Raw genomic sequence first — 24,690 nt, forward strand, 5'->3', positions numbered from 1 at the left:
CTAAATCCGTCACCCGGGTGAAGAAACAACTAGATCTGTGAAAGGACGCGGGGGAGTGATTGTTCACTTCAGATGTAGCAACATCTTTCTACCAAGTGATAAAAACCTATCACAAAATAAATACACACCATATGCTCTCTATAAAAGTATGACACAGAAATGCCTTTGTTTTTTAATCAGAAACCTGGCCAAGACATCAGGACCCCAGAGTGTAGCACTCCTCCGGGGTTCTGAAGCCTGCAGGGGGGACTCAGACAGGGATGGAAAAATTGAGATAGTGACAACATTCCTTCATCTGCTGTCCAACTAGTCATGCTTGCAATGCAGACAGAATGATCACAAGGATACATTTCAGTCTACAGGAGACTATGCCAGCCTTGATCCCTGTGCTCAAAGAAAAAGAAGAAAGCTCCCATTTGGGACAGAATGGACCTAAAGGTTAATTGTCCTATAGGAAACCGGATGTGTTGTTTTGTTTGAGTAAATTTCATGAAAACTCCAACTTGTTAAAATTCAAGTTCTTTTAGGGGCAACACACTGTCTATGCAGTAGCTCGAAGATGTCCCCAGTACTGTACTACACCTATTTCGTGTGTTTTATGTTTTTATATTTAAATCTTTAAACATAGATTAAAATACTTCTATCAAAATACATAAAAAAATACAATAGGTATATTTATAGCAAACACGAAGTACCTTTAGCCGAGTTAGACATTCTGTGCTTGAAGGACACCAGTTGTCTTAGGAACAAATACCCCTCATTGGGGAAGGAGGTGCTGGATCCACCAGTAGAATGAACACTTGCGTCTCTTCGACACAGTCCCGCGGGTTACTTTCTCCCTCACAAATCACAAGTTTTGACTTCCATCAAATCGACATGTCATTTACCAAAAAACATGTTGATGATACCAAAGATAGGACCATTATTTATTTCTTGAAAGTCAACGGATCCCTTATATTTGGGGGATAAGTCCCACTATACTTGGTAGTCAGTTTTGCCATCATCATAACAGATTAATTCTTTAGCAGTAATGTGAGATTCCATGAAGATTTTATAATTTTTTAGTTCTTCTTTTCACTGTATTGGAGTTCATTCATCTAAGCACACGACACTAAGCTTTTCTCTCTTACTGTTAATCCCTGCACTGATGTAAGTCTGTAGTCTGACATAAGAACATGCCTAGGTCAGGTTTGCTCACAGTATCGTAAAACGCAAGCCATGGATGGATTTTTGGATACAGCTGAAATAACCATGTGGCAAGGAACCGTACGAATATTTGTTTTACAGTAACGGAGCAAGAGAGAAATGGGGAAAATAGGTCGACTTCTGGAAATAGGTAGCATGGGCTATTGAAGGGCAAAAAAAAAAAAAAAAAAAAAAAAAGTCAGGAAACAAAAGGATGCCCAGTTGCCAGCCAATCACATTTCTCCTTCCTTCTCCCTCTACCCCTTTCTGTTTTACAAGTCTACTTAAATCGATTTTTCTCCTAGGTATTTCTTTTTTTTTTCCTACAGGTTTTTATTGTTAATTTCATTTATTTAAATTTTTAGTCCTCAATTACCTTGTTTGACTAGTTTGAGAGCAAAAGCCTCCTACCATGAGTACCTTCTCAGAAAACAAACCACACACACACACACACACACACACACACACACACACACATCTTTATCTATAGATTATATATATGGATATGAATATATACATGTACGTAGATACATATATGTGTGTGTATATATAGATAGATATAGATATCTGAGAATTTCCTAGGCTTCTCCATATTCCTAAGAGCAAAATGTAGCAGCAGTAGAGTCTGGATAAAATCAATAAATCAGGAACTTCTAAGGCTGATTAGTTATTCTGGGAGTGAAAATTGAAACAGAAAAGAGGAAGATGAAATGAGAGTCTATCAGAAAAGACCCCGGCAGACTCAGGGCTGGGGTGAAAATCCTAGGATGTGCAATAAGAGGACAGGGGACTCCGCTCCAGCACAGAGCAGCCGAGAATAAGCCAGCAAACACCGGCCGGCTCCCGGCTGCTGCTCATTTCACAATATGGCTCAAGTCAGGTGTTCCGATGTCAGTCCTGGGGTCAGCTCTAGGAAGGGCAGGGAGACCTCTGTGAGTATTCAAGTTGTATCCATTATGGTATCTGCAGGGATCAGCCAACAGCAGCCAGGGGGCTGTTCACCAAACTCATTCTCCAGCACCACCCGCAAAAACGCTGTAGAGATCACTGCCAAAGCTTCCATGGGGATCAAACAGAAAGAACCGAATACAGCCACATAAAACATGTCCCACTCATTTCATCAGTTCCCTTTCTTTAGAGATGGCTGCTGTGGAAGAAATGACTGTTTATGGAAAACAGAGACCCCAGGAATTAATCCAGTCATCAGGATGAAAGTAGAATGACAAATTGTTCATTATTCCATTCCACAAATCACACTCCGTGACTTTCCCAGGCCCGGGCTGTAAGACATGCAAGGATAAAATCATCCCTCAAAAACAGATCTGGCAAAGGTGAGTGAGTGGCTTATAGCGCTGGCCAGGATGGATCACTGTGGAAGTTCTCCAAAGTAAAAAAAAGGATTCTCCAAATTAACATATCAGAATGTTCTACAGAATGGCAAAACCAGATGGAGATAAGTAGCTCACATACATCCTTGATTTTTCCAAGAGATGTGAGGCTCCAGGCTCTGAAAGGACCAAGCAGGAGCCCACCTGCCATGGAGGTACTGGGAGCTGAAAAGTGAGAAGAAATCCAGCCTTCTCCAATCTCTATTTTCAAAGTTGAGCTTGGGGCCTAATGGCTCTCAGGGGCCTAATGGCTCTTACTTCATATCATTATAACAACTGCTTGGGCTCTCTCATTCTTTCACTACTTATCTGTGTTCCTTTATGTTCCAGAGGTCAATTATACATATCACTGCTTTGGATTCCCCTCCAGTTTCGTGGGTCAATCCTATACCCATGCCTACCTAGCTTGCACCATAGAATTGGGCTTTGTACGTGGTTCCATATGCATCCAACTCTCCTTACTGCCTTACGCCTCACTCATCGTTGGGTGCCAAGCTTGAAAGCATCGTTGTTTTAGGTCAACATACTTTTTTAACAGAGGAAAAGGAACACAGCAGCTATATTCTCTGAGCCAATGAATTCTTAGTGCCCAACAGAGTCCAGACCACAGCCTCTGTAACTGTTTGTTTCAACACTGAATAGCCCGTGTTTAGTTTAGTACCTGGCATGGAGCAGGAGCTCAATCACTATTTGTTGAGAGATTAGAAGTAATCTTTTCTTTTCTTAAATTCCACTTTATTCTTTTATTCTGAAGTTATTCCCTGTACCAAAGGCGGGTTTATAAATCACTGAAATCCTGGTTTAAGGGAATTACTGAACCCAAAAGACAGGGTCAAAAATCTCAGAAGTTCCCCAATTCATCCCAATAGCCAATGCCCTTCCCCTTCCTTCTCCTGCTCTTCCTCCTCTTTATATCTGGAACCACATCACAGGAAAAGTTCTAGGTTCTTTACCTATATTAACTAGTTTAATCTTTACAAAAACCATATAAGGCAGTGACTCTATTATTCCCACTTTACAGACCAGGAAACAGAGGCCTGAAATGATTTCATAACCCTGCCGAAGAGCACGCAGCTAAATTGCAAATCCAGGATTTGAATTTAGGCCAACTGACTTGGAATGCCTAATCACACCATGCCGCCTCCTGAAAAACAGCTGTCAAGAAGACTAACTGAGGGCTGTGAGGAATTATATCCTGGCCATCCATTCAATAAAACCTTTATTGAGTGCCCGTTATATGCCAGATGCTGAAAAACTCCCCCAACAGCCATGAACACTGTTTCTATGTTACAGTCAACATTCCCGTTGCTTTCCCCGTTGCCATTTGCCACCTCTCTCAAACAGTAAGCATGCAGAATCTGTTAGCCTAGGAAATTCAGGAAGAAGCATTCTTTTTCCTTGTCTTTATCTTTTAAAAGCCCTTACAGAAAGCAGTCATGACTCCTCTCGGCCTTCTGTGGAACTCTCACAAGAGCCTGGGATGGCACAGACAGAGATCTGAATGGAACTAAAGAAAGGAATAAAATGGTGTCTGGAAGTCCCTTGGCAACCTTGCTGTGCCCTGCTTCGTACTCAAAAAGGCAAGCCAGAGAGAGAGTGGTCTCCTCTTGCCCCTTCTGCCCCCCTCGGAGAGGTCTCCCAGGCGGGAAGGGCTCCCCCGTACACACCTTGCACAAAAGTCAGGAGGCAGAGTGGCACGGAGCCCGGGCGGGATCTCCGGATAAAAGGCAGGCTGCTGACTCGTGCTGCCTCTGTTTGGTCTGACCTTCACACTGCGCAGAACCCACCCAGGCAGCTCAGAACCATCCCCTTCGCCCGGGGGCTGCTCAATCAGCCGCGCCGGGAACGACCCAAAGGGAAATTTCAGACTCCCGAGACATTTGGTTTATTCAGCACCATGAAGGAAATAGCAGCCGTTCAGTGAGGGAATAAAAATGAGGAGTTGGCTGAATAAAGGTGATAAAAATAGATTTTCCAGCTCTACGAAGATGAATCATTTTGCCATGGGGATTCGCTAGGCTCTGGTTCAGCTTGGTTTTCAACCCAGCCTCATAAATTTGGCTAAGGAAAATTTCCTTCCCCTAGATAACCAGTGCCATGAAGCCGTTAGCATTCAGACAGATCGGACAGGATTTTATTAGAGAATTGCCCAGAAATAACCTCCATTCCTTCCCTGGCCTGCAATAAATATTGACTTTGAAGGACAAGGTTCCAGGAGGGCTAGGCGGGGAGAAGCAGCCCTTGAACCCAGGCTCGCTGCCTCTTTAGACTCCCCTCTCTAATTTTCTCAATTTTTTCCCCCTCCTCATTTTAAGAAATGGAAATTTTTAGAAAGCAAAGGGGTCCGTGGAAACAGGAACAGAATGTGAGAAGGGGCTCAGGTGAGACCACAGGTCAGATGTCCGCAGTTGTCTTTTCCCCACGACACCACGTGCTGTGGAGGACCAGAGAACTGCTGGGATAAACATTTAAGATGTAGTAGAGTTGCTTTTAATTCACAAAATTCTTGAAAATCCTCTTTCTTTTGACCAAACTTTGTGTCTATGGGTCTTCCATGGCACATCCCAAAAGAAAAAACAAGGCTCCCCTTAGAGAATAAAAAAGACTTCATTAAAAGCAACATGTAGTAGGACTATCAGGGGACAAGGTGAACTCCAGAGGAAAGTAATTGCGATCAGATTTTAGCCACACTGAGTGCATAAAAAGGAACTTTTTTTTTTTTTAACCAAGTGTTTAAATAGCTTCTTTCCTTCCCTCATGGACACCCATAAACATGGATACATGATGGATTTTACTTACCCCCACACGTCCTCCGGTTCTGCATTAACTCCAGCCTGCCCGCACCGGGAGAGGGGTGGGGCATCTCTCCTCGGTGCTCCAACACAGCAGCTGAAACCTTCCCTCACACTCCCTCTCCCCAGCCCGTCCCCAGCACAGCAAACCCAGCTCTGCCCGGGAGCAGGCTGCAGCAGCCTGAAGTGCTGATGCAGGGAAAGGGAACTTACTGGAAGAGAGCGTGATTGCCACACCTATTGGGGAGGGAGGCGGAGAATTCTGCTCTCTCCGAGGAAGGGGAAGAGAATCCCCAAGAGGTGGAGATGCCCAAATACAATTCTGCCGGAGAACTCTGTGACAGCTGCTGGTTCACTGTAGGCACCTGACGCTATCGGTGCATGTGGATCTGCCACAGGCACCCAAGAGGATCCGAGGGACAAGAGTTCAAGTCCCGACTCTGGAATAGAGTAGCTGCATGACCCCAGGCAAGTCACTGACTTTCTATGATCCATCATCGTAATCATCGTGAACATAATATATAAAAAGCGCCGGTACATTTTCCTGGAAACCTACTACGTACCATCCACCACATTAGGCATTGCACATATATAGCATCTCATTTACCCCCACAATACTGAGAGATTTATCAACCACATTGTATCGACGAGGAAACTGGTGAACTCACTCCATGAATCCCCACGAAAATAAAGAATCATCATATCCATTCAGGGCTTTGAATTTAAATGTAGGCATTTAATCTTTGTGCCTGAAATTGAGATGACATCTGAGAATGGAATTTCTGCACTGTTGGGTTATTAATGTGTTTACAGTCCTCTGCTGGTATAATTCTGAGGTACTAGTATTTATGGTTATGACTGTTCATGCTACTGCAAAACCCATTTCCCACCTGTTGCTTTTTATGAAACCTCCCTAAAGGACATGAAGTATTTCTTTGTGCAGATTCTAAAAACGGGGATCCTGAAATATGTGAACAGAAACCTCGCGTGTGGATTTCCCATTTAGAATTTTCAAATGCTATAAAACACAGTGTTTACAACCAATTCATCATTTATAAAAGTTTATTAGATTGAAATGCCAACTGACTACTGGTATACTGCTATTTATTGATACCAATACATCAAATGTTAGGCTGATATTCAATATTTATTAATAACCTCTGTGTTTCTTCGCCTATTTTATAGTTTCCGTGCATTATGCTCTATTTTACCTTGATCTTCATTCCATTTTTTAAGTGAACTTTTTATTGCAGTGCAGTTTTGAGATATACAGAAAATTGCAAGGGAAGTCCGAAGAGTCCCAGCAAAACCCAGCATCTGACACTGCTGTGTGACACATTTATCACAGCTGACGAACAAACACTGGGATCCGATTATTAACTAAACTCCACGTTTTATTTGGATTTCATTAGTTTTTTTGCTAATGGGCTTTTTCTGTTCCAAGATTCCATCCAGGACACCACATTATTTTTAGTTATCCTATCTCCTTAATTTCCTCTGGATTTTCCTTGTTTCTCGGACTTTCCTCGTTTTTGATGGTCTTGACAGTTAGGAGGAGTCCTGGTCAGGTATTTTGTACTTCATTTTGGGTTCTTCTGACATTTTTCTTGTGGTCATAGTAGCGTGATGGGTTTTAGGGAGGCAGATCATCGAGGTGAAGTACCATTCTTATAAAATCCTATCAGTCATCTTTTTTTTTTAATAAGTGGGGAACATATTTAAGTCAAATCAAAACTTCAAACTGAACAAAGTTAAACAGCAACAATTAATAAATCAACAATTAATTTATCAACAAGTGATAAATATCAACCAACTGACTCAGAAATATAATATTTTATATTGAGGAAAGAACGACAGAGAGGGAAGCTAATTTTTGTACCCACTGAGATGAGGGGAGACCCAAGATTCTAACAGGAAACCAGCTAGTTACAAGAGAGGTATCTAGCAAATTCTTTTGAAATGCTTGCCAAGACAAACTTCCTACAAAAACAGTCTCAGATTATGGCACATTTTGAGAGAAGTACTGGTTTAGTCTAGCACGGTTTTACCCTTTTATACAACACTTGCAGAGATTGGGCGAAATTTCTCCTGTTGTCAAACAACAGAATCCCTACAACCCCAGGTTTGGAGTACAAGCTAAAACTTGGTTCCACAGAAATTTCTTCTTGAGGGAAGCTATGATTATGAAAAAAAAATAGAAGAAGTAAAACTTAGACTGAAATATGTATTTCCTGCTATTATATATTTTTTCCTCACAGTTCCTAATTGAAGGCCTGTTCCTGAGGGAGAACAAGTGAGGAACTGATGTAATGTCACAAACTACCAAACACCGTCCAATGAAAGATAAGGGAGAACAAGTGGTTTCTTTCTTCAAAGAATGGCTTTTTGGTTTTTTTTTTTTTTTATCCCCCCAGGGACAGGAAGGGGAAAAAAACTCAAAAAAAAAGTTTTATAGCACTGCTATATATAACGTTCCACCTCAGCACAGACACAAAATAATTATGGAAACAAGCTTGGAAAAATAATTTCTGGTGCATGAAGAGGATTTTAGCTAGCAGGTCTAGGCATTCATAACACATGTGAATAAGAATTGAAGTGCTCGGCTGGCTTACTCACTGTTATGGGCTGGCGAGTGTATCCCCCTGCCCCATTTATATATGGAAGTCAGAACCCCCAGTAACTCAGACATGTGACTATATGTGGAGACAGGGTATTTAAAAAGGTAATGACGTTAATGCAGCCATTAGAGTGGGCCTTAATCCAATGTAATTGATGTCCTTCTAGGAAGAGATTAGGGCATGGACACGCGCATGCGTACACACACAGGGGAGACCATAATAAGATGGCTGTGGGCAAACTAAGGGAAGAGTCCTCAGAAGAAACCAACCCTGCCCTCATCTTGATCTTAGACTTTCAGCCTCCAGAATTGTGAGAAAGTTCATTTCTGTTACTTAGGACCCCCAGGCGGTGATATTCTGTCAATGGCAGCCCTAGCAAACTAACCTGCTTACGTAGTACTAAGAGGGAAGTATCAAGGAAGATGAGAAGCTAGAGGGTACAAGATTGGTGGGATATTATAGCTCAATGAATTGTCAATTATACAAAGATCTTTCTAAGCCATGATCTGTCACAATTTTCCTATCTAAGTGCAATTGCTAATGGCTCCTCCTGTGGTCTCCAACTAATTTCAACATCTCTCCTTCCTCCCCACTATCTCTGCCAACATAGCTCACACACTCCAAAGATAAGACTATAATTTGGAGGGAAAATCTTCAAAGCTTGTGGTTTTAGAAAAAGAAATAATTTGTCTTCATATATACTTAAGCATAAGGATTTAACGTCAAAATAATCCATTCATTAACCTCGTCCAATTTTTTATAACTTTTTCCTTGAGTTCAAAACCAACATTTCCAGTTGTCTGCCAGACATCTGCACATGAAGGAATACCTCTTAGATACAGCCAACTCAAAATGTCCAAAAGAGAATTCATCTTTTCTACTGGAACCCGTTTCTCATCCACTGCTCCCATGATTCCTGTTAACGGCATCATTATCCTCTAAGTTGGTTCAAGTCCAAAATGTAGATGTCATCTTCCTCAGATTATTTATCATATTTCATCAATTCTGCAATGTACTTTTTTTTTTTAACCTCTGAGATAAAGAGGCATCTTTCCATTGCTGGTGTCTTAGTGCTGTGCCATAATTTAATTGGCAGCTTTTTTCAATTAGTCATACTTCACAAAATGGTGTGTCTTATAATTGATGACATATTACATTCAGGGAAAAACATAGAAACATAAATCTTGTCTCCTCACCTCCACTCCCACTGTTCCTACCAAGATTTAGGTGCTCGTCATCTCTTATTTGGACTACTGTGTCCTAATTGACTTTTGCTGCTGGTCTCTTTCCACAATCTGCTTTTCACACGGTCCCCAGAGTTGTCTGGGACATGAGATCCTATTGTTTTCAGTGGCTCTTACTCATATAAAACATGTCCAGACACTCCAGGTGGCATTTCTGGTCTCAACTTACTTTCCTCGTCCACTTTCCACAGCACTGATTTCTCTCAGGGATCCTGAGACTCCAGCTGCGGCCACATGCAAATATGAGCCACTCCCAGGCAAGACGCAGACTCTTGTGGCTCTGAACAGTTCTCATTCCATCCCCAGAAGCTAGAATGTCCTTTCCCCAACTCTTCACTCTTCACTATTTGTGGATGCCCAGTTTAGACAGATCCCGCAACTTCCAAAGTTCTTAATCTCAAATAGGTATTTTTTCTTGTTCCTCCTTGCATATTCTACTCCATTAACATTTCACATTCTACCTTTATTAGACCTTATGTGTGTATTTGTCTCCCAGAAGGTGACCTCCTGAAAGGCAGGAATTATGTCTTGAGTCACAAGTAGATTTTCAGTTGGAAATCAAGAAAGAACATGCCATCTCTCTTTAGTGCATATGAGCAGAGGAAAACTGGAAGACAAAGCTTAAATGTCATGTAAGAGAGGTGATCCAAGGAAAACTGTTATTTTTAAAGTCCTATAAGAGACAAATTTTCAGGAAAATAAGCAATCTTTGCCCTAATTTCTCAAATAGATTAACATAACCATTTCACTCGCTGTGGCAGGCAGCTTCTGAAAAGCTCCCAGTGACCCTTCCTCCCGTATACAGGTCCTTGTGTGATCTACCTTGGAGGGTGGGCTGGACTAGTGACTTACTTTTATTTTATCTTATTTTTGTGACTTGCTTTTAATCAACAGAATATGGCAGAAGTGATGAGATGTAACTTCTGAGATTAGGTTATAAAGGACTGTGACTTCCATCTTGTTTGTTCTCTCTCTCTCTTTCGGGTTCTTCTGGCTTACTCACTCTGATGAAACAAGCTGCCACATTGTGAGATGTTTTATGTGAACAGGCCCACATGGCAAGGAACTGAAGATGGCTTTGGCCAACATCCTGCAAGGAACTGAATCCTGCCAATATCCCTGTGGGTGAGCTTAGAAGCAGATCCTTCCCTAGTCAAGTCTTGACAAGACATTGGCCATCTTCTTGACTTTCATCTTCTGAGAGATGCCGAACCAGGGACCCAGCTAGGCCACACCCAGAGTCTTGACCCACAGGAAGTATGAGACGATAAATGTTGTTTTAAGTCACTAAGTCTTGGGGTAATCTGTTACACAGTAATGGATAATTAATACACTCACCAAACAAGAAAATCAGAAGATGGATAATCATAGGACAGATGGGAAGGACAAAAAAAAACCCTCTACTGAGTCTTCCCAAGTACTCCAAACAGATGTACAAAGGGACTAACTTATTGGTCTGATCCAATCACATTAGTAGGTATCAGAATTCCCTTTCATTCTGTCCAACTCACTGCAGAATGGCTCTCATCAGTGGTCACACTTTCATCTGGTATTCACTTGTGGCCAAGTCTTTTGCTTTAGGTCACCAACTACCTATACTCCTGGTACCTAAGAGTGATGTATTCCATGGGAAATAAACCTAGAAGCTCACCTTAGCTCAGGGAAAACCTTAAATACCTCTCTGAGGTATCTGGATTGTATTCCATATGCAATGGGCAGCCACAGAAAGTTATCTGAGAAGATAAGGGACACGAGACAATCTGTACTCTTAGAAGCTACCTGTGGAAGCCGTTGCAACTAGCAGCACACAAGCCATACTGACTTGGGGGGCAGCAAATAAACTAAGCACCCCCTAGCTTCACATTCTACCATTTGACTGGAGGCAGGATTGAGTACCAAAGACTTTGTGTGTTGCTGTTTTTCCCTGCAGTCTTTGCTCTGTTGTGTCCAAACTTACTAAAATGCTAACCACCATCCCTACCTCTGCTCGGCCTTGGCGCCACACTCAAAAGCAGCAAACTGAGCATTCCTTCTGTGTGTGGTATGAGAACACGACCGACGTTTCTCTCACCGTGCCAGGGATGAGGATAAAGGACAGTGTGTCATTAAACTCAATTTTGGCTGAGATTCTTCATGAGGTCTATTCATTTCTCTCTGCAAAAATACCTCCTACACACAGAACATGACTCGGCTACCAGTTTTACTTGTCCCCCAAAGAAGAGCAAGACCACCTCCAGAGACCCCTCATCATAACCATGCAACTACCACAAAGAGCAGGGTAAGGCAGGAAAACACACTGAGTGGGAGGATTCCTAGTCTCTCCCACTCCCCTGGTCGCGAAGGAGAATTCTGTGTCGCCTTCTTCCCGAGTCTTTGTTACCCAGAATCAGAATCACGTGTGAAGGGGGAACTGAAAGGAGTCAAGCGTAGCTGATTGCTTTGCACTAGAAAAGGCTGAGGGTGAGTAGAGACAGAGAAAAGCATTAGAAGCAAGACAGACAAGACCCGGTCCAGTGTGAGTCTGGACGACTTTAGGTAGTTGGAGGTGGGGAATGATTTGAAGTGAGCCGGCAAGAGTAAGATTTGTGTGTGTGTATGTGAGTGTGTAAAGAGAGAAAAACAGAGAAAGAGAGGAGGGCATTTTAGAAAGTTCTACTGCATGCTCTAAATGGAATCACTCTATAACATTCTTTTGAAAGACTTCAGTAAAGATTTCTAATCTATTACTTTATCATTTGTTGAACTGGTGCTTCCTGGACTATGGGGCTTGAGGTGTGGCCACATGGAGATTGATTTTATAGGAGTGACAGTAGAAATACTACATTTAAAACAGGCCATCACCTCAATTTGGCAGAGTTAATAAATCTTAAATGAGAGGGATGAGAGGTTGTCTTCTAAAAACATATGAGATCTCCTTAGAGGTTGACACCTCCAAAAATAGATATTCAGGGGTGTTGAGGTTCAATGACATAGTATAAGGCCTAAAGGACATAGTAGAAAAGGCTCAGTCTCTGGAGTTGGGCAAACCAGGGTCCACATATCAACTCTGCCTCTTATTTACTGGAAAGCTGGTAACTTATTCCTTTGCACCTTTGTTTCCTGAGATACATAAAGATACAGCAATAACTACGTTGCAGGGCAATTGTAAAGATTAAGGATGATTCAGCACTGTACCTGGTACGTGCTAGGTATTTACGATTGGTGATTGGTATTGGTTATATGATGGTTATCATGGTCACTTACACCTCTGGCCTCCCTCTTTGCCTGCTCTGCCTCCCTCCTGGCCTCAAATGTTAACTTTAACTGGAAGAGAAACAGAGGCAGAGAGCAGAACTTGGACCAGCTTCTTCTGAGGACGCTTATAAGCAAGCCAGCCTGTTGAAGGGAGGGGAAATGCTTGAGAAATTCTAAAGGCAGTTGTAGAATATGAACCTTAAACATCAGACCCTGCTGGAGATGAGCTAAGGCACACAGAGGCTAACCTCCAGGTAGGATTTGCAGGAAACCAGTCCTTGGCAGGCAGACACCCAAAACACCTGGGACTTAAATTTATGGTGTTGTCATCTTCCTAAAATTATTAAGTTTGGGTAAGGGCTTTTCACAACTGCTACTCAGTTTTCAACAGCTTTGTGTGTTTACCTTTTGTCCAGAACAATATTTTTCATCTTCTCATAATGTGGAAATCTCTACTGCCTTTTCTTCTTTTCCCCTGCTCTGACCTCCCTCAGATGATGAAACATCAACTGTTCGGTATCAGTTTCATAAAATAAAGCAGATACCCTTTGAAAGCTTCCTAAAGTGCACAGCGTTTATGGAAACTTACATTTTTTTATCCATTTCAGGAAGCTCAGCTCTAAGTATATTTAAAATCTTATCTTTTGATTAAAGAAAAATACATCCTTCTTCTAAAAAAAAGTTTTTGAGTGGGATAGGGTAACTAAATCATAGGATAATTCTACTAGTCCCACGTCCGCTGTATCCTACTGAACTTCAGCTAGAGTCAAATGTCTATCATTCATGAGGCAAAGAGATGTTTCATGACGTGAAGCCTTTCACAGAGCTTGGGAAGATATTTTGAAGGTAGTGGCCAAAATGCAGGTAGTGGGGAGCAGGGGGCGGGCAGAGATGAACTAAAAGAGCAAGGCTTTGCTTTCCCCTCTTTCTCACAAGAGGGGAAAATAATCTGTCATTTACATGTATTCCATTTTCAACTGGAAGCTTTTATGAGTGACACAACCAAGGAGGGTAGCCTGGGCTCTGGATCCATCTCAGCATTTACTCTTTGTGTGATCTCGGGCAAATAGTTCCCCTTTAGAGACCCACGTGTCCTCGTCTGTAACACAAATATCTCAAGCTGCCCCTCCAGCTGTAAAATTCTCTTTTCTTCAGATCGCTTTCACCCTCATGGATTCACATGCAAGATCAAGCAAATCATGACAGCTCTAGAAAGGTTCAGCACCCGAGAGCAGAATCCCCAAATACCATCTCTTTCCGATTATACTTCACACGTGCGTACACACACACACACATATACAATGGCTGTTATAATAAAATCTGGGCAAGAGAAAGCTTCATCCCTAAGTTCCCATTGTTAGCAAGGATTTCATACATTTGTGTCTCTCGCACAAAGCCTGTTTCTGGGATGAAAGAGAATTTCGCACAATCTCTAATGACCATTAAATTGTGTTTCGGGATGTGGCTTGATTGTGCAATCCTAACAAACTGGCAGATTAAAGGGCAGCATTTTTAAACGTCTTTGGTATGCCAAGACCTAAATTTGAGGTCTTTCTCTCTGGCAATAGCTAACAGTATCACTAACACCTAAAAAAGAATGCGAGCATCTGCAGGCGGTCACCACGCAGCTTCACATGTCAGCAATCGCCACAGAAGAAACCCAGACCCGGATCCAGGGTCTTTGCATTCTTGCCAGGAAATCATTTTCAACTACTTTGTTTTAACACCTTCACCCCTGAATTCTTTGGAACCACAGCTCAACTCAGGGGCTAAAATACACCTATTCATGCCTTTGTAAATCTACACATGTTTATAATTTGGGGTTGCGATGTGAAAACACACTTCTCTATTTATCTTCAAGTCAAGCAGCTAGGCCATCTTCATGGATGCGTCTCAACACCAGGCCATTAAGACACACACGCATGGGTTCCAGGCATGAAAAACCCTCTGGCCACACTTTTTAGGTCTCCATGACCCCTGCTACTGAGGACTTCTAGATCCCTAGATGGTCAGGGACCTGTCAACCCCCTGACAAGGTTCAAACCAGCCCAGAGGTCTGTAGGTGCACTTGAGGGGCTCTGTGGGCTCTTTCCTGACTGTCACAAATAAAAGAGGAAGAAAATGCCATGTGAAGAATACACTCTCATGAAAGACTGAATCGCTGCTGACCCAAGTTGGTCTCTGCCAGCTTCAAATCTACTGCTTACTCAATTCCCCACCCCAGCCCCTCAAGGAAAGATAAGAGAACTAATGCCTTTTAATCTCCAACTCTTTATATTGCAAATTTTCAAGCCTACCAAAAAGTTGCAAGAACGGTACCATGAAAACTGTATACCCTTTCTCTAGATCCAACATTTTGCCACACTTTCCTTCCTCTTTTCCTTCCTTTTAGTCTCTCTCTCTCCAGTGTTTGTGTATATAAAATTATACATTACAGACCAGACTCCTGTTTGCTGAACAATGTGGGGATTAATATACACACTGTGACACTTCATCTCTAAATAGGGCCAGCTTATGCACCTCCTAACATCAAGACTATCCCCCTTTGTACACAACTATCTTTGATAATATAGTTACCACATGCAGGAAGTTCAAGACTGAGAGAATATTATTATCTAATATTCAATCTACACTCAAATTCCTCCAGTTGTCCCAATAATGTCTATCATAGTTGCTCCTTCTCAATCAAGGATCACACGTCCTTTGGCATAATCTCCTTAATCACCTTTCATCTGTAACCATTTTTCTAGCCTTTTGGGGAGGGGAGGTGTCTTCATGGTATGTCCCCTCATATTGGACTTGTCTGATTGTTCCCTCAGAGTTGGAGTCAGGCCAAATATTTTGGCGGACATTCTATCAAGATGATGCTGTGACTTCTTAGTGCATCACTAAGACACCTTCCATTGTTTGTACCCATTATCCATATTGGTAACTTTGATCATGGACAATTAACTGTTTAAAGCTACAATGTCTTAACATAAATACTAAACCATTTACACACCTTCTATTTCAAATTGTTAACAAAAGTTACTCAAACTCTTACTCCCCAAAGCATATTTCAACAGAACTATCTTTTATCTCTCTAATACATTGTCATTTTTCCTAAACTAAGAAACGCTAACTGCATTCTATGATAAAAGATCATATGTAACATTACAGGCTTGCAAAAGGAAGTAGTTTTTCACTGCGTCTTGATAAATAAATGAGATTGTGTCAAGAGTCCAGGGGGAAAGCATTATATTCACAAGAAGTATCATGAGCAAAGGCATTATACATGAGAGTGAATAATGTTTGAGGAACTGTGGGTTGACTGTAATAATCCAGGCAAGAGATGAGGCCTACTCTAGGTCTTGTCTAGGGCCCAAGGAGATGCAGACAAGCAGACAGATTGGGGAAAGTTGCCAAATTCTGAGAACTGAACTGAGGCAACTGTACATCTATGATGCCTTTATTGGCACTGGGAAATCAGTAGGTGGGAGTGGTCATTTAAGTCTAATTTGAATATGTTAAGTTGTGGTCTGGTAGGACATTGATGTGGAGCTGTCCAATAAACAGAATAAAAGGTCTGGAATTCAGAAGAAAAAAATGTGGTGAGCAATGATGATTTGGGTCGGCGCTATGAAGAGTTGGAGTCATGGAGATAGACAAGAACATGAGTATAGAAAGAGATCAGACAATAGATTTGAAGAGAGAATCTAGAAGAATATTAACAGAATGGGGGAATGGAGGAGAGAAGGGTGGCCATTTTGTTTCTTGCCAGGACCCGAACAACTGTACTAGATTTTGGCAATGTTGTTTTGAAGGTAATTGTAGGAGAGGAAAAGCATTTGACGAGATTTATAGTTTCAGGAATCATTAATGAATGGGTAGCAATTAACTACACTTAGATAAGCATTTTCAGGGGGACTGAGGGTAACTCTGTTGTGTGTGTTTCCAACATCACCACGCAATTAACTCAATTCTGATACTAGGTACCTGGAGATCATGTCAGATCCCACAGGTTAAGGGCTCAGTCCCATGAGACTTGCTTCCCTCCCTACTTCAGATAGCAATCCCAAGCCAGGCTGTCACCTGTGCTTCTGACCAATGGGCTGTAAATCTGAGGTTCCCATGACCTCCTCCTTGGGCTTGATTAATTTGCTAGAGTGGCTCACAGAACTCAGAGAAACATGGACTGATATTTACCAGTTTATTATAAAAAGGATATTATAAAGGATACAGATGAATAGCCACATGAAAAAGTATATAGGGCAAGGTATGTGAGAAAGGGCAGAGAACTCCCATGCTTCTGGGACCGCCACTGTCCCCAAATCTCCGCAGGTTCAGCAACCTAGAAGCTCTCCAGGCCCCCGTCCTTTTGGGTTTTTATGGAGGCTCCATTGGCCACTGGCGATTGAACTCAATTTCCAGCCCTCTCCCTTCCCTGAAGTTTGGGGGTGGTGCTGAAAGTTCCAACCCTCTAATCACGTGGTTGGTTCCCCTGGCAACCAACCGCCCCCAACCTTGGGGCTTTCCAAAAGTCACCTCATTAACAAAAAGTCAGGTGTGGTTGAAAGGGGCTTGTTATGAATAATAAGACACTCCTTCACACTTTACAGAACTGGAGCAATTTCAGGAACCAATGACAAAAGACCAAAGATGACTACAAAGATGTGCCCATGGCTCTTATTGCTTAGGAAATTCCGAGGGTTTTAGGAGCACTGTGCTAGAAATGGACAAAGACCAAATATATATTTCTTATTACAACGACCACAATAGCAAACTGGTAAAGAAGATGTAAGCGATAAAGAATGAAGGTAAGTGAGGAAGTGTTATTTGGAAAAGGGCAAGAAAGAGGCAAAATGATGGAAAGGACAAAGTGGAAAGGTAACTCAAATGGAAAAGAAAAGAAGAGAAATAAAAGTCATGGATAGCAATGGAAAGAAAGCACCCAGGGCCCCTTGTTTTCTTGAATCAAATTCCTGCCTACTCTAAAGCAGAGGCAATATGTAAAGAATAACATTTGAGCCATGATAAGAAATGCTATAAAGATCAATGCACATGTCCTAAACCTATAATTTTACTGGAATTATTTATGGTTCACATTTGAATTAAAGTTTCAAAATCCTTTTCTCCTTTTCTGGACTCTGGGCCGCTTGCTTCTGTTTACATAGATTTTAATGAGACCTCCCTTGGCTTCATGCTGTGCGTTTCGTTCCTATAACATTAAATCCCAGAGTCCAACAGTCAGGAGAGGCTACAGGCTGGAGGCCAAACAGATATTTGTCAGCATCATTAAGACTGTGACCTTAACATTTGGAAGAAATGGACTTCATAAAACTTCTAAAATTATATATGTACACATTACTATATATAATATATAATATGGATATATAGATTATTTATTTTATAAAATGATTCAAATCCATTCCTTCCAAATTTATCTATCTATCCATCTGTTAACTTACTTGGCTACATGATTCTGACAAACATTAGAAGGATTTTTGATGAGTAATTACCACCTTACTACTAACCAGTATAGGAAATAAAATGCATCCACAGAAATAGCAATTCTTAGGATTAAAAAAAAATCCACTTTGTTCAACTTGCTGAAACCATGTAACCTTATTACCATAACCCTCACAGTTCTCAAACACAATCTCTTTTGGGGGGGGGTACGTCTCTAATTTCAATTAGTCATCCTGATATGGCCAAGAAACTTTCTGACAACACTCAGTAAGGTCTATGTAGGAGCCTGCCTAAATTCTTGACATTTTTCTAATTGTTTTCTGCCAAACCACATGCAGAGAAGGAGGTCACACTAGAAACAGTCAGTGAGTCCTTACCGGGCCACATACATCCTTAGTTTTTTGTGCACACGTATATGTGTGCACGTTCCTTCCAGAACTAAGCTATGTTCGTCTTCTTGAACTTCCACTTCCCCCCTTTTTACATAAAAGGCGACATCAACTAAATAATTAACATGAGTTGCCAGTAATTATGAAATGTATCAACGCATTAAAAAATTCAGTTCCTGACCGCATGTGAACCCATAAGGTTTGTCTGTTTAAACGGATAGGTTCAGAAGGGCAGGGGCTTTTCTGAAACAAGTCTCCAGATGACATAAGGATCACCTTAGTGTCCATTATGTCTTCAGAAGAGTTGGTCTCCAAATGTGGTATTTAAGCACAAGTAGATTTTAAGGCTGAAAATGGCAATTTATGATGGAAGTGCTGCTTGTAAATCATGAAATTCTCTTTCTCTCCCTCCTCTCCCCTCCCTTCCTGGGGAATGCAGTGAAAAACTGAAATGAGAAAACCATAATTACAATCACATTCCTCCCCTGGGGTCAACCTAATTATCAGCCTCTCACCCCAAAACAAATTCACCTCTTTAAGAAAGACAGTCCTTATCACTCATGGGAAAGATACAAACAAAGATTAAGATGCCATTTAGGCATAACTGCGATCTTTCATTTTTAAGTGACCTCTCAGTTTAATGGATTCAATGCATCCTCATTCAAGTGGAATATATATTGCAGGGGAGAACTCTAATAAATGGCACTGTCATGACCCTTAGGTTAGAGCAAAGGAATATTGGAAAATAAATCTTAATTCTGGATACTCACCAATCCCGCAATGGGGGTAGGCAATCTATTGATCTTTTTAACAAGTCCTGGCTTTATAGCATTCAGCAACCTGTCATGAAAAAGGCAGAATGTCAAGTGAGACATAAAGCAAGATGGATCACGCAAATCACCTTTATCCGGGGCTACAGCTAAATTGCCGAATAGCAAAAGCAGTGAATTTAAAGCATGTAGTAAATCTCAATCATCTATGAGCCTTTGCACATACAAGTGGAGAGCTTTGCCAACATCAAGTTTGTCCTAGCAGGTGAAGTTTTAGAACTTAGAAATGCTGGGAGAGAAGGGATGGAGACAGGGAGGTGCGTCAAGGGGAAGGACACGGATATGAGCTGGATCGAGGTCAGGAGGGAACTGTCTAGGCCTGGAGCCAGCTATTACTACAGGCAAGGCCTGTTCCCAATTCTTCTGGCCAAAGCAGGGGTCTCTCCAGGAATGCATGAAGTTCAGAGACCAACATCTGTCTTTGCAAATAATTTGCCAAGACTAATTCCACCTCCAGACCCCTTTTGCTCATTGAGAGTGGCTTGTTAAATGTGGGTGATCGTCACTTAAAAAAGGGAAGAATATGGTTAGCGAGAGGTTAACCAAGCATATCTTAAAGATTCTAAATAAGGCTCACCACAATTCCCTAGGTACAGGAGATATGTGAGCGCAACATCTTGGGGGTAAAGGTTGAAATCACGTAAAAATGGTAATATAAGCAAAGGAATGCAAGAAAAAAACACAACCAACTATAACTCCTTGTCTTCAGGAAATAGTTCAGAGTGAAAAGAAACAAGGAAGGCAATCTGTAAAAGGAAAATAGGGTTGGCATCAGGGTGATGTGGTGGAAGTCGCATTTGCAAACTAGGTTATTCAGAAAGGAATAATGGAAGGTAAGGGGTTGCAGAAGGGAAGCATTTATTCCCATATTCGGGAATTAGAGAGGAAAGGCCATCAGGTACCTTAACTCAGGATGCAGTGCAAAGAGAAACCTAGGGCAGGAGTTTATTATAACTCGGGGTTCAGCAAACTATGATCCATGGGCCAAATAGGGCCCAGTGCCTGTTTTTGTAAATAAAGTTTTACTGGAGCACGCCATACCCATTCATTTATGGACCCTCTACTGCTGCTTTTGTGGCAGCAGAGTTGAGTTACTATGACAGAACATATGGCCCACAACGCATACAATTTTTACTATTTGGCTCTTTACAGAATAAGTTTGCCAACTTCTGTTAGAGTTCATGGAGTCCAGGGGCGCCTGGGTGGCACAGCGGTTAAGCGTCTGCCTTCGGCTCAGGGCGTGATCCCGGCGTTGTGGGATCGAGCCCCACATCAGGCTCCTCCGCTGTGAGCCTGCTTCTTCCTCTCCCACTCCCCCTGCTTGTGTTCCCTCTCTCGCTGGCTGTCTCTATCCTGTCGAATAAATAAATAAAATCTTAAAAAAAAAAAAAGAGTTCATGGAGTCCAAAATTACAGAAAATTCTGAAGAACCTATGCTTGATGGATCTCTACAAATCGGTAACAAAAGATTCATTGAAATAGTTTGGTAATTAGTCCTGAGTTCAGCTTCTAGTTGACTTTGACACACCGTGTATTCATGAATTGAGAACCATCGCCCCACTGGTTATGACAGCCAGGACACTGGTTTTGCACCAAGGATCAATCGTCTGTTCTGGGTAACTTTCACTGCAATTCCAACACACTCCCACCAACAGGTATCACTCAGAGGAGACACGCACCTCTTTGCCCACTGAGAGCCAAGACAGCACTCTTTTCATGAACCCACTTAGTTTTCACCAGGAACCTAATCTTTTTCAAAAAGCACTTCTTTATCACTTATTTTGGAATTACTGGTTTTTCAAGTCGGAAGACAACTTGTTCTCTCCTCATTTTACAGCTTAGAAAATTGAAGCCTGATGATGATGAATGACTAACTTCTCCAGAGCTGATCAGTGGTATAATCAGACCCAGCATCCAAGTTTCCTGGATCAGCACGCTCTCTTGGGCAGTGTTAATGTCCCATATCTTCTGCTTTAAAATAAGCAGACAGATATGATGTCTCCAAAGTCAAGTTTTTAAATATATGAATGCTTAGGATATGTTACTTGTTTCACTAGTTCTTAACAGTGTCATTTTAAACTGGATTTTAAAATAGTATCTGTGCACCATATTGAGAATTCAAAAGGATTCAAAAGACATAAGTCTCATTGTAACCCCAGTCCCCCAGGGCCCCAGACTATTCCCTGAGGGTAACATTTAAGACCTTCCAAAGAAAAGATATAAAGATACATGTAATTTTTTTAAAAGGACAGCTGGAGCATATCCTAAGCAGTGTCCTACACCTTGTGTTGCCGCTTACCATTATTACTTGGAGGCTGAACAACGTAACTTGGAGAGTGTGCCTCACTGATACATGTGGACCTCCGTCCTTTTTAACAGCTGTGGACTGCAGACTGATATGGAGCTGGCAGGGGGCTGAGAGCATTGGCTCTGGAGTCCAACCTACTGAATCCAAAGCCCAGTTCCACCAACCACTGGGGGTATTACTTAGGGCAAGCCCCTTAACTTCAGCCTTGACTGTAATATAAAAATAAAATGGTACCACCTGCATAGGCATCACTGAGGCTTCAATGTGACAATATACGTAAGGGGCTAGCATAGAGCCTGGTGTGTAATAAGTTCTCTATAAATGTTTCTCTACATTTGCATGTAAGCATTTATTTTATGCTAATTCAATGCATCACATTTTAGATCAAACACTTTCTCTAATACTTTTCAATTTTCTAATGAAATAGAATACCATTGCTAGCAGATCCCCAAGCTTTGTTGCTAAGTAGCTAAAGCAGAAAGAATAACAAACACCCTATTAAAGAATTTATAAACTAAGAATCCTCCTTTAAAAGGCATCTTTGTATTAATAAGTTTTGTAGTGATACTCCACCAAGTCCTCTTTTATCCAGGCTTAGGTTTTTTTAAACAGTCTTAAATACTTCACTACAGTCATCCTTTGCAGAATTAGATGGCAGAAATCTTTCCTATCACATGGTGCTTTTCAAAAACAACTACGATGCTGGACCTTAATTAAAAGAGCAGCAAAAAAACTATATCTGTGAAAATGTTTAACCACAAATTAAAAATAAAAAGCCAAAGTGATCTTAAGTAATTGGAATACTTTCAAGATCAAGGCAGCTGTATGTTTGTTTGTTTGTTTTTTTTTTTTGTATAAACATCGCTCCAGGCCCGCACGCAGTTTACAGTACACGACAATAAAAGATTACACTGAATTGACATTGAGGGAATGCCCAACACCTGCCTATTTTGTATTTTGCATTAAACTGAGGACATTTCTTGCACATCTTAGGAGACAGATGAGAAGTTAAAAAACATAGCTATGGGTAAGAGTCAAGCGTATTCACTTGCAATTTTACTAAAAACCCCTATCATCTTCCTATGTAAATTAAAATACGAACATTTTCAAAAAGTACTTATTAATGACATGCTTTAGAGCGATGATGTTATTTTACATTCATGAACCTTCTGAGATGCACTGACTCCAACTACTCTGTCCTGTAGAGACAGGTCATGTATTCAGTCCACCATTTTTGTAATAAGAAAGACAGCCCCAGACAGATGGGAAGACCTCCCTCAGAGACACGCACAGCTGGTTCGCCGCGCAGCCAAGACAGCCTTCACGTCCTAGGCTGGTCATTTTATACCGAAACTTAGTGCTTTAGAAAGTCCAGCTTCAGTGTGTGCCATCAAAGTACAACACACACACACACACACACACACACACACACACACACACACAGAATAAACCCTTAACACTTGGTGAATAGGAAAGTGTAGTGAAGTTGCAATAAGGAGTCTAGGTTTTAAGAGCTAAACTCAACACTCATTAGCCATGGGCCACTGGGAAGTCACTTGAGCAAAGTCTCCGTTTTCCCTTGATGGGGATTCCCAAAATGGGGATTTTGAAAACCTCACCTTCCATCCAGGACTGTGGTGGGGAGCCAACGGGACAATGTGTGTTCTAGCATTTGGTAAATGGAAATGTGCCTGTTCATACCCACATGGCCTATGAAGCATACCCTTTTCAGCTAAGTAAATTCAGGTCATTTTAATTTCGACTTTTCCATTAGCCAGCTGCCAAAGACTAAGATAAACTTTCCTTATTTTCTTTTTCTGGCTACCTTTGGACAAAAATCTCACATTTATGAATCAAGTCAACAAATGTGTATAGCTTGCCTAATACATGTATGATAAGAAATGACTAGAAACAAGAAGGTAAGTCATGATCTGGGATAATCCTCAATTATGAAAAAGATAATGATATTAAAGGCAAGCAAAAATACATGTGTTTCTTATATGATAGAAATTAAATGGTGTCTACTAAACTCATATTCTAAATCTGAAACACACTGTGACCTATTTCAGGGAAGGCTATCCCATATGTTCCTTCACATACTCAGCCAATATTTATGGAGCATGCATGATGTTCTGGCCTGAAGCTGGGTACAGGGATACAAAGGAAGACAAGATAGACCCCAGGTTGCTCCCTCATGGGGCATGCTCACTAACAGAGTTAAAACCCACAGGAAGACCAGAATTGTGAGCATATGTAGTTCATTGTCACACCACCTAATGCACGGGCCATCTTGAGTTTTTGAGAAGACTGATTAAAGACACGCTCCGCACAGATTCTATGGAATACAGTTCTTTAAAGATTAAAGATTTGATTCCTTAAAGAAACAACTGTTGAGACACCTAAGGATGATGCTGATGTTCTGATTAGACCACAGGCTGCATTTATTAACTCTTGGTAACACCTAATACCCAGCTTGTGGTAACCTCTCAACCACTGTTTAATGATCATAAAATACAAACCGAGGAAATGTGTTTCTATCTGCGACTAAAAAGAAAAATCTCAAATCTCTATTCTGGGATGGAGAGTTTCTGGTTCATTCTGATTCTTTCAGCAGCCAATATAATAGCTCTGCAAGGGGCACAGCACTGAGGATATACCTACAAAGGATACGTTACAAGACCAGCCAGACATTAGGAATTAAACCAATGAGAAGTTTGTTATTGAACTGTGACAGAAACATTAAAGGCAAAATTTTAAAAGGACTGCAAAATTCAGCTTACTCTACAAGTCATTCGATTCATGAATTCAAGTTTAATAATGATCCTAGAGTTTGGGGGAGAGCAGAGGAGATATCTAGACCTTGAGCTCAGGGTTGGAAGTTCATGTTTAATCTCCTGGGAAATCACTTTATTCTTTGCAACAAGAGATTACATCACCGTCTCATTAGCTTGGTTTGTACAGCTGCAATAGGCAGCTATGATCACAAAATTACCTACTTTGTGTCCCTTCTAATTTGGTTCCATAGTGTTTTTCTACGTGGTTTCCTTGATCACTTTCTGGGTTTGACTATGTACCCTGAATGAAGGTATATGCACTTTCATTTAATCTAACATGGCAACTGTTTTTGAACCTAAGCATGAGATCAATTTAACCTTGACCATAAATCTGTTACAGATGTCATTTTTTAAGATTTCTCTTTAGACTTGTTTCAGCAAAAGGACGAACGTTAATAAGCCTTCTGAGGTCAAGAAAAA

The 24,690-nt window shown here is 41.2% G+C and overlaps 1 protein-coding gene across 19 annotated transcripts in view; it reads right to left on the bottom strand.

Annotated features, from left to right (window-relative positions):
• The window catches only part of LIMCH1 (LIM and calponin homology domains 1), a 320,508-nt gene that overhangs the window by 152,679 nt on the left and 143,139 nt on the right, over window positions 1-24,690 (bottom strand). For 18 of the 19 annotated variants that reach the window (XM_087864173.1, XM_087864172.1, XM_045816044.2 and 15 more), the window contains exon 3: window positions 19,069-19,138. In XM_087864173.1, the coding sequence (XP_087720299.1) occupies window positions 19,069-19,138 (70 nt within the window). Of the gene's footprint in view, window positions 1-5,372; window positions 5,550-19,068; window positions 19,139-24,690 lie in introns of those variants that run through there. The other variant, XM_087864175.1, reaches the window with a different exon arrangement.

Source organism: Ursus americanus, chromosome 8 (genome assembly GCF_024610735.1).
Source record: "Ursus americanus isolate L20-20 chromosome 8, mUrsAme1.1.p, whole genome shotgun sequence".
Lineage (NCBI taxonomy): Eukaryota > Metazoa > Chordata > Mammalia > Carnivora > Ursidae > Ursus > Ursus americanus.